Source organism: Leishmania donovani, chromosome 36, assembly GCF_000227135.1.
Source record: "Leishmania donovani BPK282A1 complete genome, chromosome 36".
Classification (NCBI taxonomy): Eukaryota; Euglenozoa; class Kinetoplastea; order Trypanosomatida; family Trypanosomatidae; genus Leishmania; species Leishmania donovani.
In genome coordinates this window covers 2,342,242-2,360,628 of record NC_018263.1, presented here as the reverse complement: position 1 = coordinate 2,360,628, position 18,387 = coordinate 2,342,242, and the positions used below count along the sequence as shown (strand labels likewise).

At 61.0% G+C, this 18,387-nt stretch overlaps 4 protein-coding genes across 4 annotated transcripts; all 4 read left to right on the top strand.

The window, feature by feature from the left end:
- Positions 1-695: 695 nt before the first annotated feature.
- Positions 696-2,993, top strand: LDBPK_366320 (hypothetical protein, conserved; the record flags this gene model as incomplete). The annotated part of the gene is made up of 1 exon (XM_003865696.1): positions 696-2,993. The coding sequence occupies one exon, from the start codon at positions 696-698 to the stop codon at positions 2,991-2,993; it is 2,298 nt and encodes a 765-aa protein (XP_003865744.1).
- Positions 2,994-4,482: 1,489 nt separating this feature from the next.
- On the top strand, positions 4,483-5,478 carry LDBPK_366310 (hypothetical protein, conserved; the record flags this gene model as incomplete). Its single annotated transcript, XM_003865695.1, has 1 exon — positions 4,483-5,478. One exon carries the CDS (start codon positions 4,483-4,485, stop codon positions 5,476-5,478), a length of 996 nt encoding a protein of 331 aa, XP_003865743.1.
- A 1,146-nt stretch (positions 5,479-6,624) lies between these two features.
- Positions 6,625-9,555, top strand: LDBPK_366300 (hypothetical protein, conserved; the record flags this gene model as incomplete). Its single annotated transcript, XM_003865694.1, has 1 exon — positions 6,625-9,555. The coding sequence occupies one exon, from the start codon at positions 6,625-6,627 to the stop codon at positions 9,553-9,555; it is 2,931 nt and encodes a 976-aa protein (XP_003865742.1).
- A 1,131-nt stretch (positions 9,556-10,686) lies between these two features.
- On the top strand, positions 10,687-17,697 carry LDBPK_366290 (hypothetical protein, conserved; the record flags this gene model as incomplete). Its single annotated transcript, XM_003865693.1, has 1 exon — positions 10,687-17,697. One exon carries the CDS (start codon positions 10,687-10,689, stop codon positions 17,695-17,697), a length of 7,011 nt encoding a protein of 2,336 aa, XP_003865741.1.
- Between the last annotated feature and the right edge of the window lie 690 nt (positions 17,698-18,387).

Here is an 18,387-nt window from a genome sequence, read left to right as displayed (position 1 = left end):
CGTTGGAACTACGGAACGAATGCGTACGCGTCGGTCGCCCTTCGCTGCTCGGCCGCTTTCGTATCATTCTGTTTTTCCCTGGTCCGTCTTCTGGCCGTGTCGTGTGTGCTGACGAAGTGGTTGGTATTCGTTTTTCTTTTTGTTGTTGACTCCCCTCATCTCCACCCCCCCTCCCCTTCCCTCCCTCCCTCTCTCTTAAACAGGAATAACCGGAAGAACGTGCTTTGAGCATCACAGTGCGCGCGACGAGACGGACACGTTTATGTTTTGTCGTTCTCCCTGTGCGCTAACACTCCCCTGTTCTTTTTCGATTCTCTGCGCCGCCCCATTGTTGTTCTCCCCCTCCCCTTTTCGCCTATCGCACAGGGGCGTTTCTGCTGGAGACGTCATTGCAGACATCCACGGCTGCTGTGTTGTGGTCCCGAGCTGCCTTATTTTGTGACGGCGTAAAGGAGAGAGAGGGGCACATTCTGCCCTGTTGTCCAGGAAACAAACGAAAAGAACAACAGCAAAAAAAAAAAGAACAGGCGCGGCTGCAGGACACGGAGCGTGCTGTCAGTTGCGAAGAAACATTCAAACAACAGCGATACAGTCAAGTAGTCCTCGGCGACTACGTCTGCACATCGCCTGGGGCCCGTTGCCACCCGTCTCGGAGAAGAAAGACAAAGAAAAAAAAACATTATCCAGTTCCAATCATGCTCTTCAACCTGCGCGGTATCGTTCCTCAGAAGGAGGAGAAGGTGAAGAACCAGATGACGCTTGCTGACATTCTCGCTTTTCGCGACACATGGACTGCCATTCCTGAGCCGAACTTCTCGCTAGAGCGCGTGCTGCTGACTGCCCGCCTGGAGAAGCAACGCAAGGCAGAGATTCCTAAGCTCGTCATGTCCGAGAACGGATTCCGCGTTCGCGACAAGAAGGACATGGACGCGTCGGAGCTCGAGCTACGCCGCGTGCAGGGCTCGCTGAACAAACTCACTGACAAGAATTTCGACGCCGTGGTGGAGGAAGCGCTTTCGCCGGACCTGGTGTTGAATCCGCTGGTGCTAAAGGGTGCCGTGGATATCATCTTCAACAAGGCCGTGGCGGAGCCGGTCTTTTCCGGCATCTACGCCCAGCTGTGTCAGCGCATCAAGGTGTACGAGCAGGACCTTGTCGCGGAGGCCGCGGAAAACCCCACATCCGAGCTTGGCCAGCTCATGGCAGCGGTACAGGCGGGGGACGATGACCAGAAGAACGTAAACGGACGCGTGCGCAACGCGTTGGTGAAGCGCTGCCAAGAGTTTCACGACAGCTTCGTGAACCAGCCGCCACCCCGAAACGCCGAGGCCGAGGAGCAGCTGCGCAAGCGCAACATGGCGAACATCAAATTTGTTGGCGAACTGTACATGCGCTCGCTCATCTCACACCGCGTGATTCTGGCCGTGTGCTCGACGGCGCTTGTCCTGGGCTTTATACCGAGTCCCAAGCTGGTCACCACGGATGCCGACCTCGAGATGATGGTGAGTCTGATGAATGTCATCGGCAAGCGGTTCGACGAAAACGCTGGCATGGCGCTGAACCACGTGCCGAAGGACGCCGCTGCTGCGGCACACCCGCACGACACCATCTGGCGCGCGCTGAACTCGTCGATGAACGATCCTCGCTTCTCGCGTCGCATCCGGTTCCTCATTCAGAATTTGCTGGAGTGGCGCAACGACGGGTGGAAGCCGAAAGAGAGCTCTGCCCAGGGCTCCTCGGGTGGTAGCGCAGACGACAGCAACAACACGACCCACAACGAGCGCCCCAACCACCGCTCTAGCAACAACGCATGCAGTCACAGCAACACCGGCGGCTTTAGCGGACCGAACGAGCAGATGCACCGCAATGCAGCGCCGAACAACTTCGGCAGCGGCGGCTCGTGGCAGCAGCAGATGCAGCAGCTACACTCCGGTGGTCGCGGCCCCATCATGGGCAGCTCTAACGCGGGCGGCAACCGTGGCGGGACGCGGCCTTCGAGCATGGCGGACAGAGGCGACGAAAAGTATGGCCGTGGCGGTGGCCCGGGAGGCCTGCGGCAGGGCCCCGTCTCGAGCTTCAACGACCTCAGCCAGTTCCCAGCCAGCAATGACCACATGATGCCGCCGCCGCCGCCGTTCGCGGCGCCGCCGCCGCCCTTCCCAGGGGAGGGTATGATGCCGCCGCCCATGGTGCCGCAGGCGGCTTCGGTGTCTGGGCCGCAGATGAGCGATGAGGACCGCAAGTTGATGGCGCTGGCGACACCGCCGAAGTGCGTCGACGCCGACCTCAGCGCGCGTATCTTGAGCTGCATCCGCGATGCGCACACGGACGGGGACTGGGCCGCTGCCGGCAAGGCGATCGTGGAGGCGGTGCCGCAGGACGCCGCACACATGTGCCGCATGTGCGCTGTTTTCGTCATTGCAAAGAAGGTGACGGAGACGTCTTCAGAGGCGGACCGGGAGCTTTTCATGAGCTCGCTCAACAGCGGCATGTTCGACATCAAGGAGCTGACGCGCGGCTACTCATGGTGCCTGACAAACGCTGTGGCGTACAATGTCAAGGAGGACTTCCCCAAGGTGTACAGCCGCTTCGTGGCGTGCGTGACGGCAACGAAGTCGATGGACTTCTTGTCGATGGTGAGTAACGTCATGGCACGCACGGCGAACTACCTCGACGCGCTGTACGTGCCGCTGGAGGGTGCGCAGATGGAGTGGGAGGAGGATTTCCTGGAGGTGTGGACGTCTGTGCTCGGCAAGTGGCAGGAAGCTCACCCCGGAGACAAGTCTACTGGCAGCGACATCCTCAACTGCATTGCATCCATCAAGCAGCGGCCCTTCATGAAGGACATCGTTTCTGACTTTATGATGGAGCTGAGCCAGCAGGGCTACCTCGATGATGCCGAGGCCCAGACTTGGATTCGCGAGAATCGGACGAACGAAAAGTACAAGATGTTCATGGACCAGATGGAACAGATGTACCCCGACACGGCGTAGCTGCCCTACGAGTCTGTGCTGTTTTTCTCTCTCTCTCTCTCTTGTTGAGTTTGTGTGCAGAGATGCTTGTAGACAGTCGTCCGTCTTTTTCTCCTATTGTTCGTCTAGGTGTGGGCCCATTACGGGGGCGTGCTCTGCGGCGGTGCTCACGCACATCAGCGTGGAGGCGGCACGATGAAGTCCTCCCGTTCCCCCGCCGCGTTGGCAGTTCCACACGATCTCGTGCTTTTCTTCTGCCTTTGCTTGTGTCTTTTTGAGCCTCCTTGCGGCTTTACCTTTTTTTTTTCTGGCAGGAGATGGCTTCATGCGTTTCACCTCCTTGTGCTTGTGCTTGTGCGCACACACACACACACACACACCTTTAGATGGCCGTTGTATGCATCTGCAGAATAGCCTCTCCGTCTTCTCCTACTTCTGCACTCCTCCTCACAAGCCCTTGTATTAAGCGGGGGAGCGCACCAGAAAAGGTTGACAGACGCGATGGTGTCGTAGCCGTCGGGTATTCAGACGTCGCAGCGTGGATCGGGCCAAGGCGAAGTGGTCGGGTGGGAGACATGTGCTATATCCTCGCGCTGATGCGTTCCTGAGGTTCCTCAACAGTGTGGGTCGTGCCCTTATCCTTCCCATACTCCCAGCGCTAGTCCTGAGCTGCTTACCGGAGTATCCGTTTGTGTGTGTTGGAGGGTGTGTGTGCCTGTCTCTCGTTCTCACTCGCTCATACGCTCCTTTTTTATCCCTTCCCCGCCCTCTATGTCGGGCCGCCATCCCTGTCAGTACTCGCCCCCTCTCTCTTTTTATATATTTTTGCTCCACATCACAAGAACCCAAACAACAAGAGGCATGCCATTGCCGTCGTTGGGATGTCAGCCGTTTTCGTCTTCGTGTCTGTGTGTGCTCTTGCTGCGTAAGCCTTCATAAGTGCCGTAACATAATTATGAACGCCAATGAAGAGCGACTTGAGGTAACCCAATCTAAAGAGAGAGCCGAAACACTGAAGTTTTGTACGCAGACATAGCGACCACTCCATGCAACGTGCGCGTCGGAGGACGGGGATATCATGTAACGGGTCGATGCAGTCTCTCAGGGTTTTGCCTTTTGCAATTTCTAGAGCTGTGTGTCGGGAGTTGTCGAGAGTGCAAGATCTAAGGGGGAGACTCCTCTTGAGAACACAGGCTGCAGACTTTGAACCCCCCGCCTGCGTGGCACACGTGCGTGCTCCGGCGGGCGCACGCCCTCAGGTATGCCCCATCATTTTCGTGGCCCATTCGCCTTTCTCTGCCCCGCTCCCTCGATCTCGCTCGAGCCTTGCGCGCCTCTTCGTCGCCTCACTCGACGCTCGACTCCACATACCTTCTCTCTGCGCTGTCGGAGCAGAGCACAGTACAGCGGCCTCTTCTTTCATCGCCGCTGCTTCTGCCTCTGGCTAGGCCTGCACACACACACACACACACACACACAGACTCTCAAGTCACCCACACACAGCGGCCCCATGCTGCAATGCACGGCGCTGGTGCTCAAGTCGCAGCACAAGAATGTGCTGCGCAAGGGCCGTCCGCACATGCAAAAATATAAGGAGCTGAACCGCTGGCAGCGCGAGGCGCAGGGCATCACGAAGTGGGAGCAGGGCCACTCTCACCGGCCTCAGCCCTACGTAGAGCGCTTTAATCCGGAAGGTGCCGGCCTCACTCGCGGCACGTCGGCATACGCGTGGAAGTGGTGGCACACACAGTACCCATGGCTGCCCAATGTGGCGCCCGCCGACTACGTACCGCCGAGCCCGCGGGGCATTCGCCCCGCAGCCTGGGATGACGAGTTTGCCGACGTCGTGCTGAGCATGAGCGACGAGGAGATTCAGAGCTATCTCCTGGACAAGCTGACGGAAGTGATCTTTGCCGAGACACAGCGCGACGGCTACGAGCTGCGCCGCCTAGACTTTGAGGGCAAACCGCTCACAGAGCTGCCAGAGCGGCGCATCATTGAGAACTTCGTTTTCGAGGAGGAGACACTGCGCGAGCGCGTGCTGGACCAGGTAGTCGAAGGCGTGTTTCGTCTCGTCCCCACCTCCGCCGACCGTCTGGAGCTGAAAAGCGTGGCCAACATCATCGACTTCGTCCTGACACACGTGACGGTGGCTCGCAAGCCGGTGCAGCTGGAGATTCCTGAGGCAGCGCGAGCTGTGATGCGGTCGCACCCGCTACAGCCTCAGCTGGGCTTTGTGCATGCCCTGCCGACCGACAATCGCGACGCCGTTCTGCAGGAATGGGAGCGGATGCACCACCTCGATTGGCAGTTTGGAAAAGCCGTGTATGAGCCGCGCAGCGTCGAGAACGAGCGTGGCAACTTGACGTGGCTACGTGAAGTCCGCCACCACGAGGCACGGGAGGCGTTTCAGGCGGACGTGGACTCGGGCGAGGCTCGCCGGCGCCACATGGAGAAAATTAAGGCGGCCGCTCAAGTTCCACACACCGACACCGCTTCACCGTAGTTGACTGTTGGTGTTGTTCAGGGTGCCGGATAGGGATTGGGCGTGAAGCGTCGAAGAACAGGCTCGGCTTTTCGAGATGACTGCTCTGTGCTCACCTGCTCTCTTTCCCCCTCTGTGTGTGGTCCTCTCTCTTGTACGGCTGCACTCGTTCTTTCTGGCATGGTAGCGGCCGCATGCGTTGAAGTCTCCACGTTGCGGGGGAGGGGGCGCACTGATGCTCTGTTTTTGCGGGGACCCTTCTGTCTGTCCTTTCCTATGCTGCAGTACGAGTGTGAGGAGACCGGTCGGGCCCTTGTTGCGAAACGGTGCGCCGTGTGTATATCTGTGCCTTGTGTGTGCATGTGTGTGTATGTGTGACAAGAGACAGCGCCACATGCATGGCGTATGCGCACGTGTGAGAGGCGTAAGGAATCCACATGTGCCGAAGAAAGAAAAAAAGCGAGCGAAGCGCTGTAGCGCGCCCCAGTCACGGCCAAGAGCAGGAGGAGAGCAGAAGGCGAGCGAAGCGCATACGTGCAGGCGAAAACGGCTTCTTGGCCGCAGCAGGCTGCATTGTCGGCACGCCTGGCCAGGCCTCTTTGTCTCCCATTCTGGATATGGGAGACCCTTCTTCCGGCCCGCTCATCAATAGCGAACTTCGCTCTTTCCTTCCACGGACGTTTCCAGAGGTAGTGTGCATGTGTGCAGGTGGGCGCGCATGCCGCCCACATAGAGATGCTGCGCGTCGCAGCTGCTTCCCCTGCGGTCGCCATGTCTTCCTTTGCCATCTCCGTTCTCTTTGTATGCTTCTCCGTGATGATGAGTTGTACCTGGCGCCCACATGCGCACCGCTGCACACCTTTTTCCTGCCTTTTGGTGCAACGAGCACACGGAGGAGGGAGAGGCGGAAGAGGGAAACAGCTCTATCCCTCATCATCGCATCAGCGAGGGTGTCGTGGAAAACCCTCCCAGGTACTCGTGCGTGTGAAGCCGTTGGAGTGGCATACTTGCCCTTCTCATTTTTTCTGCGTGGTCTTTGTCATTCTCTGTTGCTCAGACACGTCTTTACGGCACGCTCTCTCGAATAGAATCTTCGACGTGTGCCTCTGTTCACTCGTTGCTTCGGAGTTTTGAGTAGGTGTGTGCGGGGTGGGGGTGCGGGCGGTCATGAGCTACAGCTCCGCTGCGGCGGAGTCGCCGCAGGATTACGGGCAGCCGAGCAGGGACAACGCCATCCCTTCTGAGACGGCCTCTCCGCCGGCCTCCGCTAACGGCTCAAAAGGCCCGCTTACCCAGCCCGTTTTGGGGCAGAGTGGCGCGGCACCAACAGCCCCGTCGTCCGATAACGCCGAGACAGATGCCGAGCAGCTAAAGCAGCAGCTTAAGCTCATTCAGCTATGCTTCGCCGAGCACGAGTTCGGCATCATCGTGGACGAGAACAACCCCACCGACAGTCGCTCAAGTTCGTCGCCCAGTGACGCCTCCTCGCTTTCTTCCTCATTTGACTCAGTGAATGGCCACGACGTCGCGCAACGACGGCGCGGCCCGCGTGGGCTTCCCGCCTACGATCCGCTGGCTTTTGTGAAGGGCAAGGTGCAGCATGGCGTGCCGCTCGCCTCGCTGTCGCAAGACCTGCACGCCTATGCCGAATACCTGGAGGAAAAGATTGCGCAGTGCGTGAACACCGACGTCCACACGGCGTTTGTGAACGTCTCAGGCCACCTCGTGGGGATGCGCGACGAGCTCTCCTACATGGAGCGCCCCCTCACCGCAGCGATGGAGAAGCTGTCTTCCGTCGTTGGCCAGCTGTCGATGACTTCGCTGAAGGTGAAGGGCAAGGTGAAAGCGGCGTGTGATGCGGAGATGGAGCGCGCCTTCGATGCGATGTACCTAAAGTGCATGGTTGTGTACGAGACGGTCGCGTACCAGCTGGACGACCTAGCTGAACTGCTACACATCACGGTGATTTCTGCGGCAACGACGGCGCGCAGCGCGGCCACTGGCACCGGCACGAGTGCGGCTAGTGCATCAATGTTCCCGCTCACGATGGCATCGCGCGACGACAGTGACAAGAGCGGCGCCGCACCCGGAAAGATGTCCCTCTCGATTGCGTCCGATACCCTTCTTTCCGACGCCGCACTGGATGTACTCGAGGACGCGGTGCTGCTCTTCCAGGAACTGAAGGAAACCTACCAGCGCCTCGGCTCGTTGCCATCGCGCCAGCAGGAAAAGATGGAGTTGATGGCATACGTAGCCGCTGCCGAGCAGTCCGTAATGGGTGCGCTGGAGCTGGTCCTGGTTCACACCAGCCAACTCGTCTTCCGCCCCACCTCAGAGAACAGCGGTGCTGCTTCGACGTCGTCTCCATGTGCGGTGGCGGGCAATGAATCCGCCACCTCCGCGCGTATGACGGTCGGCTCGCCTGTCGCTCAGCAGCTTCTCGGCCGCATCATTGAGCTCTACGCCCAGGCAGGAGAGGTGAAGCAGTTGGCCGCGGTGTTCCGCAACGCCGTGCTGCGTCCGCCGCTGGAGGCGGTGGTTACGTGGAAAGCGGCAACACAGGCTCGGCAAAGCGTCGAGGGCACGGTGGCGCTTCTGAAGCAGGTGAAAGCAGTAGTACAGACTACTTTCTTGCCACTGTTACCGCTGCTGCGCGAGCACTACGGCACCGCCTTGCACCCAACGGCGACGATCGTGTGGCCCATCTTAAGCGAGACGCTGGTGAAGAAGCTGCCGTCGCTGTACGAGGTCGGCATCCCGAATCACTTCCAGGTGAAGTACAAGGCGGCCTACGAGCTGCTCGCGATCGTTGAGAGCTCCTGCGCGGACCTGGAGGAGCTGGCAGCTCTGCGTCGATCACCGGATGTCGTCCTGTGGAACCATAAGTGGAATATCAACGTCTACGCTGCACTGCGCGTGAGTGAGGTGGACAAGGCGGTGCAGTCCGTCACATCCCCACTTGATCGCCTCCCAGCGGCGACGAACAGCCAATACCAACTCCGCCTCTTCTACATTGCACATCAACAGCTGCTGCACCTCTTCTCATCCTCCGTGTTTTCGCTGCTGTGCACGCCGTGGTTTCTACGACAGACTGTCGTGTGCTGCTACCGGGTCCTGACGCGGGTGCAGGAGGCTGTAGCCGCGGCGACGCCGGCTTCGAGCGGCGGGGCGTCAGCTGAGGATAGACAGACGAGCACAACAGCGTCGGAAAACGGCAGCACGCCTGCCGCGGGGGCCCACGGCACGCTGCTGGTAGCGATCGCTGACGCGCACACACTGAGCAGCTTTCTGACGGGACAGCTGCGGCATGTCATTCTCGGGCGACTGGCAGCTGAGTCAGGCCAGGAGTTGGCTGCAATGGCCTCCGTGACTGCCACGACCGCCACTACACCTGCGCCCGAGCGCAGCACGGCGGACCTTGTCACGGAAGTGCTGCAGTTTGCCAGCGCGTCCGTGTGCGGCCAGTTCGTGCAGCGGGCGAGGGCAACACTTGTGCATCAGATCACCGACGCTGCGGTAGTGCCACTGCAAAATATCAAGTCCGTGCGCTCAGCATACTCCCACACGCGCAAGACGATGCCGTCCGCCGCCTCCTGGTACGTTGCTTCTGCGCTACAGCCACTGCAAAAGTTCGCCGAGGATGCGCAGCGCAGCGGATTTACTGGGGCTGCGCTTCAGGACAGCGTGGCGGATATGTTGCGGACAGTCATGTCGCACTTTGTGGCGCTGGCCAGAGAAACGCTACTCACGGCAAAGAAGACGGAGGAGAGCTGGGAGAAGCTGCGCCGTCGCAAGGAGGGGGCTTCGGTGTTGCAGACGACGGAGGTTACTCCTGACAACAGCGAGGAGGTCAGCGGGGGCGCCGTATCGACGGTTGGTGGGCAGCGCGTCACCATGGAGACAGCGACGGACCGTGACAAAATGACGATTCAGCTGTGGATGGATGCCCACGCTATGCTGGAGGTGGTGCAGCTGCCTCCGCTCAGCTTGACCTCGGTGATGGCCGCCGAGTTGTTTCAGCCGGCGTTTGACCTACTGCGCCGCGCCGAGTGGATTCAAGGGGCCGACATCCCTGAACCGCCGGATGTCGATGCGTGACGCGCCAACGCCGCACGTAATTGAATGACACACGAGTGTCGGGGGAGTGGGTGAGCTAGTACGTTGCAAGTGTGGACAGGCGACGGAGACTTGGGGCCTTTTCCCCTCCCCGTTTTCTTTCTCTCCATCGTGCGGCGTCAAGCGTGTGTTTCGTTGTTGTTTTTCGAGCTGAGTGGGCTTTTCGTTTCGTTTTTAGTTCGCTCTTTGGCTCCGCCTTCGTCACCTCTCCTTCACCTTCGTGGTTCCTCCGCTTCACTCGTCGAGGAGGCGCCTGCGCGCAGGTAGTGGGACGATCCTGCCATTCCGGGCACGCGTGCGAGTCAGAAGCGGCGATTGGCCGACAAAGTCCACAGCACCAGCCGGAAAACGAGCTCGCTAAAGGGATGACGGCCATACAGGACGAAAGCCAGTTGCAGAAGCTCTCCGTCAATCACGTATCCGTGGGCGATGATGCGTATGCGACCCACTGTGGTGCATGTACCGTGAGGGAGGCGATGTAGGACGGTTTGGTGGTGGTGGCTCCCGCTCTCCCTATCCAAGCCTTCCGCCATGTCGGAGTGCACGAGACTGTGAGGAGCATCATGAGCAAGAGAGGGGAGACATGTGGTTGCCTTCTTCCCACAAGTCCCCCTCTCGCTCAAGCGTGCTTCGACTCTTGAGGCAGACGCTCGTCTCTCCTTGCCTTCGCCGCTACCCTCTCTCACCTTTCCTGCGTCCGTCTGCCTCATCTCCACTGCGCCTCTCGCTGCGGTGCTCGTTTCGCTCCCTCGCTCAACCTGCTCTTGGACGTTGTCCTGGGCGCACGCGCCACTCGGCAGCACCGTTTTGAAGGAAGAATAGAAGGATTCACGAGGCTCGTGCGAGGAAGCGCGCTCACTGCTTTGTGCCCGGACGTACACAGACACACACACACACACACACAGCGTGCACCGGGGATTTCGCATCGTGCGCTTTCTCGCACGATCCGCGGAAAGAGAAGGACAACATCAACACGCACGGACCTCCGCGCGCTGCCATCGGGTCCAGTCACCTCATCTCCATTTCGACGGCGCACTGGGGTCTGGCGATTACGGCAGCTCTGTGCTAGCACTTCATTCTCTTGCTTTTTTTTTTCGTCTCGCGTGACGCACCATGAGAAAAACTTTGCCGACCACGGTGGCCGCCGAGGCCGCTCCTCTCGTCTCCGCCGAGGATGCATGGGAAAGACTCTGGCGTTCCCTTCCCTCCGTGCAGAAGCAGCATTGCATCAATACGGAAGCCTCAAAGGAAGCCGAGGGAGCCGCACCGCTGCAGCAAACGGCCAAGACGGAGGGTAGCTTGGGCGCTGATGTACATAGAGGCGCGGGGCCCGTATCTTTGCTGTCCGTCGTTCTGCCGCGCGCAGAGATGGCACACCTGGTGACCTGCGTTTATCTCGCCCTGCACAGCAACGCGATCGAGTCAGACACCGAGGCCTCCGTGGAAGGGGCTCTGCGCGCGCCGTCTCTCGGCAAAGCCCACGGTGACGAGGCAGAGGCCCCAGATGCGCCGAGGGTGCTGCGAGAGACCTACACCAGAGAAGACTTCATCGCTTTTCTAGAGAGCGTGCCATCCCGCTGGATGCCTGATATGATTGCTGCGCAAGAGGGCGAGGAGGAGCGGAGTCTGTGGGTGGAATTCAACGCTGAGCTCGTGGACTGCGTCGTGAGCGACGAGGCGCCGTACAGCCTGCTACCACCGACAGAGGTGTTCACCATCCGACGCACGGCAGCGGCGGTAAACCTAGAGGCGCCGGTGATCGACTACGTAGAGGTGCTGCCGCTTCGATGGTACCCTGCTGTGTACGATAACCTCTTTGGAAAACTCCAGCTGAATGATGACCGGAGCGACGCGAGCCTCACTCTTGCGCAGTTTCGCATTTTCTTCGACTGGTTCCACAGACTGCATTTTTGCAACACGGATGCGTCGAGGTCGAATGCGGCTGCCGAGGACGTGTACAATCGGTACTGCGACCCGCGCGGCCAATTTACCGCAACACAGTTTGAGCTGGCGTGCGAGGAAATGTGCGCGGTGTACGCGCAGCGCCGCGACGCGGCCGCCTATCTGGAACAGCTGGTGCACCGCACGGAGCATGTGATGGCTCAGCACGACGAGGACGGTCCTGTAAACACGGCGCAGCAAGCCGCACGCATGAGCGCTGAGTTTTTCCTCCATCCGGAGGAGGTGACGCTGCCGAGCTGGCGTCGGTACTTGACGAGCCCTGTTTCGCTGTACATGCCGGATGAGCTACGCGTCGTGCAGCAGGAGATCGATCGCTACCATCGCCATAGGTGCCCGCGCATCCTGCTCCTCGGGCCTGCAGGCATTGGAAAGAGCGAGGTGGGCAGACAACTAGCTGAGGAGCTGCATTGTGTTCACTTGGATGTGCTGGAGCTGGCCATGGCTGCGCTGCGCGATACAGCGCAAAGGGCTGTCGCTGAGGAGCTGGAGGTGTGCCTTGCACAGCGCATTGCAGTGCCGATGAAGGTGCAGGTGCAGCTGTTGCAGGACGCCATGACAAGCGCGCGTGCCGAGTACCGGGGCTACATATTCAGTGACACCATGTTCTCCACAGCAGAGACCACCGACGCGTTTCTCGAGCACTTTGTGCGACCGCTGCAGCTGTCAGAGATGGCGAGGCCAGACCACGTTGTGGAGGTGTGCACCGCCGTTCCGGATGTGTACCAGGAGCACGCGAGTGGCAGGATTGCCATTGCGGCAGCGGCGTCGCAGCAGGCGTGGGACGCCTTCGTCAAGGATGAAGCGCAGAAGGCACGGGCTTTGGAGAAGGCGCAGATGCGGGCTGATTGCGAGAAGATTCTAGCACACCTGGTGGAGATGGAAGGCGCGACGGGGAAGGCAGCGCCGCCAGCTGCCGACTTGGAGCTGGCCCGTCAACAGGCGGCCGAGGCACAAAGCATTCTGCTGGCCCTGGAGGAGGAGGAGGAGGAGGAGAAGGGCGCGGTTGCCGAGCGCGACGAGGAAGACGCAGCTGAGGAGGCGGGGCACACGAAGAGGTCCTCCCTGCCTCCCCTGGCGGCAGGAAGAGCAGCAGAGGTGCGTCTGCGCCTCGCATCGCTTATCCACGATGGCCGCATCGAGGCGGGGGCGCAGCTTTCCTTTACAACGGCAGAGGGCGCTGCCGCTCGTCTTCCTTCTCTGGAGGAGCAGGACTGGACTTCCAGCTGGCGGAAACATGTTGAGTTTGCCAAGAGTATACACCACCACCTACTCGTGGACCCTATTGCGTCCGCCAGCATCGGGCACGTTACGTCGTATATCGCGCACGTGTTTCACCTGTACCCGTGCGAAGAGCCGGCGCTGCTCGGCTGTGCGAAGACGGGCGAGGACGAGGACGGCGGCGAAGACGGCGCACACGGGCAGAGCACCTCCGTCGCCGCAGACGAGGAGCGCAGTCGTGCCGTAGAGGAGGCGGCGGAGGAGGCGGGGCTGTCACTCTCACCCGTGTGGAAGCGATATTGCCCTGTCACGGCGTTCGAGGATCATGTACTGATTGAAGGTGCAGCCTGCTATGCCTGCACCTACCGCGGCCACTACTACTGTTTCGCGTCTACCAGCAAGCGGGCCGCGTTCGTGGACTTCCCCATCAAGTACCTGCGTCAGCGCCGCTCTCCCGACCGCAAACCGGTGCTCGTGGTAGCGGACGACACGCTGGTTCACTCCAAAGACGCAATGGTAGAGACCATGCAACGCGTGGTGGGCGAGGTGGCGGCGCAGCTCAACCTGACGCCGTATACCGTCTCGGAGTTCGTGAAGCTGCTCGAGCCGCGTCAGGCGCTTCTGCAGGCGCGCCACGCAGCGTGCGTCGGCCGGCAGATGGCTGAGGAGGAGGCCCGTAAGGCGCGAGCGGAGCGCCTAGAGCTGGCCGCCAAAGCGCAGGCAAAGAAGAAAAAGGGCAAGATGGAGCCCAAGAAACCGAAGCTCAAGAAGAAGGCTAGTGGGCCAGGGCGTGCGTCATTCTTGCAGCAAGCGCTACAGGACCGGCAGGGTAGCGCCGCAGCCTCTGTCGGGGCGCGCCGACGTGTTCCTCGCACGATGTTCTTGGAGGGCCCGCAGAGCATGGCCGACGAAAAGGCGATGCATATTCGAGCAGCGAAAGAGAAGGCGGCATGCACCGCGCCACTGCTGCTCTCGGCAGTGACGTCGGTGGATCTGCAGAAGGACATTCTTCATGGGTTGTGGGAAGGGGACCTGCTTCCGGAGACGGTGCTGGTTCTGCGCCCTGCCGACGCGCCGGTCGCGGAGATGGCCGAGGAGGACGAAGAAACGGAGAAGGGCAGCGCAAACGGGAGTGACCTGCCGGTTCTTTCGCAAACGCTGAGACTGCTGAAAAGGGCCCGAAAAGTCGAGCGGCGCTCTGTGATGGCGAGCAGGAGCCACCCGAGCGCGCGGCAGTCGCAACCGTTTAACGTGCTCACCATCTCCTTGCCCAAGACGCCGGTGGTGCACGAGGTGATCGCAGAGGTGATGCAGTTGCTGGACCCGCTCGCCATTCAAGCCAGCGAGGCCGCTGTGGATCAAGCACTCGGAGAGGAGGAGGAGGACGCCTTCGACGAAGAGGCCGAGGAGGAGGCCGAGGAGGCGGCGTTACTGAACCCCGATGGCGACGCGGCTCCCCGAGTGCCGCAACCGCCGCCCCACCCCCTTACGCGGCCGATGCGCCGTTTCCTGCATCAGTTCGGGTCGCGTCTCGACAATTGTCCCGTTACGCTGCGTGAGCGCGGCATCCTCGTTCGCGGGCGACAGGAGTTCTGCCTGCGCTTCGTGGACGGTCTTTACGTGTTCGCCACCCAGGAGGCGCGCGACGCGTTCGCGCGCTGTCCGCAGCGCTACGTCGGCGAACTACCTCCTGAGACGCTTCCGCCTCGCGTGTGGTTGGTGGGGCCGACGCGCTCCGGCAAGAAGACACTCGCAGCTGGGCTGCAGGAGGCTTATCGCGTGCCTTTCTTTGTATACGACCGCCATTTTTTCGAGGAGTGTGTCGAGGCGGTCCTGACGCCAGGAGGTGGCATGGTAAGGGGCGTGTACATCCCTCAGGATAGCGAAGATACGAACCCGTATGTTGACCGCGCGCGCATGCTGCTAGAGGAGGTGCGCAACAGGGCGCGGGAGGAGAAGACGAAGCTGAAGGCCAGGGCAGAGGCTGAGCGCCTGTTGCAGGAACGTGAGCAGCGCGAGGAGGAGCGTGCCGCGCGCAGCGACGCGGACGTGGACGAGGAGGACAACGATAACGAGGATGTCTGGGACGAAGCCAAAGAGGCTGACCTGCAGGAGAAGCTCGAGTTCGAGCCGGAGGACCCCGAGGACAAGCAGGCGCGCCTGAGTGAGGCATACCTGCGCATTGCCAGTTGTGTGACGCGCTTCCGCCCCTTCGATACGCTCGGCTATGTGATGATCTGCCCGCCGTTCTCTGACGGCGACCTCGACGTCCTCTTTGACGAAGGCTGCATCCCGGAGGTGGTGATGCGGCTCAACATCGACGAGGAGACCTTTGCGCAGCGAGGCGCACTGCGCGCGACAGAGCGGCGCGAGGCAGTCGAGCACGCCAGCGTGCAGGACACTGCCGCAAAGGAGGTGGAAGCCACGAAGCAGGCCACGCAAGCCATCCGCGACGCCGCACGGCTGCAGCGACGCCGCGAAAAAGCGCTGCGGAAGTGGCGTCGTCGGCACATTGGCGCGAATGACGTCGATTCCCCATCGGAGGAGGAGGCGGAGGCGCCGCCCGCGCAAGGGCACTCTGGCGACGCGCAAAGCGGCGATGACCACGACGATTTGGACTCGGCGGCTGCTGCCGCCATCCACGGAGAAGGCCAGCTGGGCATGGAGGAAGACCATCCCACACAGGAAGAGGCGCTGGATGAGTTCATGGGCATTATCGAAGAGCGGCATGTTGAGGTGGTACGGGTCGACGGCAGGGCTGCGAGGGAGACGGTTTGCCGTGCCGTCGTTGAGGCCCTGGGACGCCACATGCGCCACCGTGCCTCGCTCTTCTACGTGCCAGAGGTTATGCGCTTCGAAGACGCAATGGCGCGCCTGACGGCTGGCGGTTGCGATCTGTCGTCGTTCGGCTACGAGGACCCGGTGCGCTTGTACAGATATCGCCAAGAAGGCCCGCAGACCGCTTGCGCCTGGAAGCCCGCCGGCGTGCGCGTCGGCCCGGAGCAGCCGCTGCAGGAGAGCGCACAGGGCTTCTACGCCGACGACGCTGCTGGTGACGCGGAAGCTGGCGACGACAACGAGTTAGAGGAGCCAGAGGTTCTGAGCGAGGTACTGTCCGACGAGGTGCAGGAGCTGCGCGACGTGGTCGAGAGGCGCAAGCGGCGATGCCAGCGAAAGGCAGCGCCGCGAGTGGCGCGCGTGAACCACCGTCTCTACTTCTTCAAGGACGACGACTCGCTTCTCTGTTTCGTACGCGATCCGTGGCCCTTCATGCGCCAGGCACCACCAAACCCGACGCTTCTCCAGCAGCCCGTCGTGTCCGTGTACGAGCACGACGTCCGTTACGCCACGGAGAAGGGCAGCGCCAAGGAGCGCGTGCTGGCCGACTCTGTAGCGTTCAACCTAGGTATGAGGTGCATGTCTGTTTCGTCGCTCCTGGCCTGGGGGGCGGTGCACCCGCACTGGCACGCGCTGAAGCTTGACTGCATGTTGGCGGCTCAGCAAGGCAGCGCAGACCCTACCCTTGTACAAAAGCTGCTCGTTTTGTACTTGTCGACGGCGGAGGTGAAGCACAGCGGTGCGGTGCTGCACAACTTGCCGCATACCGCCATGTCAGCGGAGGCCCTCCCGCGGGTAGCGTGCGCTGCGCCGATCGTCAAGGTGATGGCGGCTTCATCGGCCCCCTTGAGGGATGGCAGGGCAGATGACCACTCAGCGCCGGACGCGGATGGAGAAGCCGATGGGTGGAGCGCTGCCGTGGCCGCTTTGGAGCGCCACGCGGCCGTGCGGTTGCCGCTTCCCCGGCCGAGCGTGCCCCTCGACGCCAGCAACCTCGTCGCGGCAGTTCACGGTGTCGAGGAGTACGTTCAGCAGACACAGGAGTCCGTGCTGCGAGAGCAGCGTGCTTTTCCAGCTCGGCTACACAACTCCTATCAAGTCTACAGCTATGTACACCGTCACCTGTCCCAATTCACCGCCTTCTGCCCGTACGAGTGGCTTGAGCACGACGACCTTGTGCGCAGCGTACACGCGCCCCAGGCCATCGCCGCGGCGGCCGCTATGTCGACGCTTTTTTGGCTGCCTGCCACAAATGAGGTGGACTTGCGTTGGGGTGCGATTTACCTGAATCAGTACTTCTTCTTCAGCTCCGCCGAGTACCTCGAGCGTTTCCTTGTTGACCCGACGACGGTGACGGACGCGTCGAAGGCGAAGCCGATGCCGAAGCACTTCCCCGTCATCATTTTGCATCCGGTGGACGAGGCTTGCCTGGCACTAGAGGGCTGCTGCCCAGTACTGCTCTACGATACGCGCGAGATTCGCGGGATGCGTCGGGTGATTCAGCCGGTGGCCAAAAAGGGATTGCTCGACTGCGTTGTCGAGTACGACGGCAAACTGTACGCGCTGCGTAACAAGGAACACATGGCACGGTTCCTGCGCCGTCCGTGGCAGTACGTCGATGGGGCTCACCTGCCACAGATGCTGCGGCGTCCTCTGCCCACCGGCACCTCTCCATCCGACATCGTCGATCACGAGGAGTACATCCAGCGACAGTTGTACGATCCGGTAGCTCTGGCGCTGCTCGCGGTCGCGCAGGCGCGCCCGATTTACCCCGGGCTCTCCGTCGAGGAGTCCGCGCTCAAGTACATCGCGCTCTACCTAAAGGCGCACCGCGACCCGGACTCCCTCAGTGACTTTGAGGAGAAGACGTACCGTCGCCATTTCGAGGTGTACCAGCAACGCGCGACGCTGTACCGACACTTACCCTCGTCGTCACCTAAGGCAAAGACGAAACAAACGTCCGCGGAGAGTGCGACGGGAGCTGTGACCGTTTCAGCCGCCGCGGCAGAGCGGGAGTACTGTGCCGCCTTCGACAATTCCATGGCTGCCGCAGGCGACATGAGCTTCTTCAACCGGCTACCACGCCCCTCAGACGCTGCCTTGTAGCGGCGGGCGGGAGAGGGTGCGTGTGCCGTCTTCTCTGCTGCTGTCTTGTGTGCTGGTGCCTTTCACGCGCGCGCCTCTGATATTGCCCAGTCGTGTCTGCTCGTGGGGTGAGCGACAAGGGGGAGGCGGTCATGCTTGAGCCTGTGTAGGAGTGTGCCTTGCACCACCGGCTGTGCCGATGTACGTGCACGTGTGCGTTTTTGTGTGTTCGTTCTTGGACTTGTCGGTGACAGGCACGCTTGTCTGCATCACCGCCGCCCTCCGTACGGTAGCGTTGCGGTTGTGCGGCGATGCGGACTTTCTTCAGCTGCCACGTGGGTGCCCCAATCTTTCAGGCACCCGTCCTTACTTGAATGTATCCTCGCTTAAGGAGGCCAGGAAAGAGGGCGGCGTGGGCAGGGAGGGAGAAGCGGATGTAATATAGCTTGATCATTGGTGCTGACCAGTGTCTCTCTCTCTCCTTTTCCCAGCATGTAGTGGTGCGATACAACAACACCCACGCCTCAACGCAGCAGAACAACTACACGGCGTCTCCCACAGGCGACATGAGCTGTATCTCTCGATGGCGCCTTCGCGTCGCTCCAGAGTGTTCTTGTTTTCTTGTACACGCATGTGTGGCAAGGAGAGCGCGCGATGCCACTGCTGCGCGTTGTGCAAGCATGTACTGCACCGCACACACAGTGACGGCCT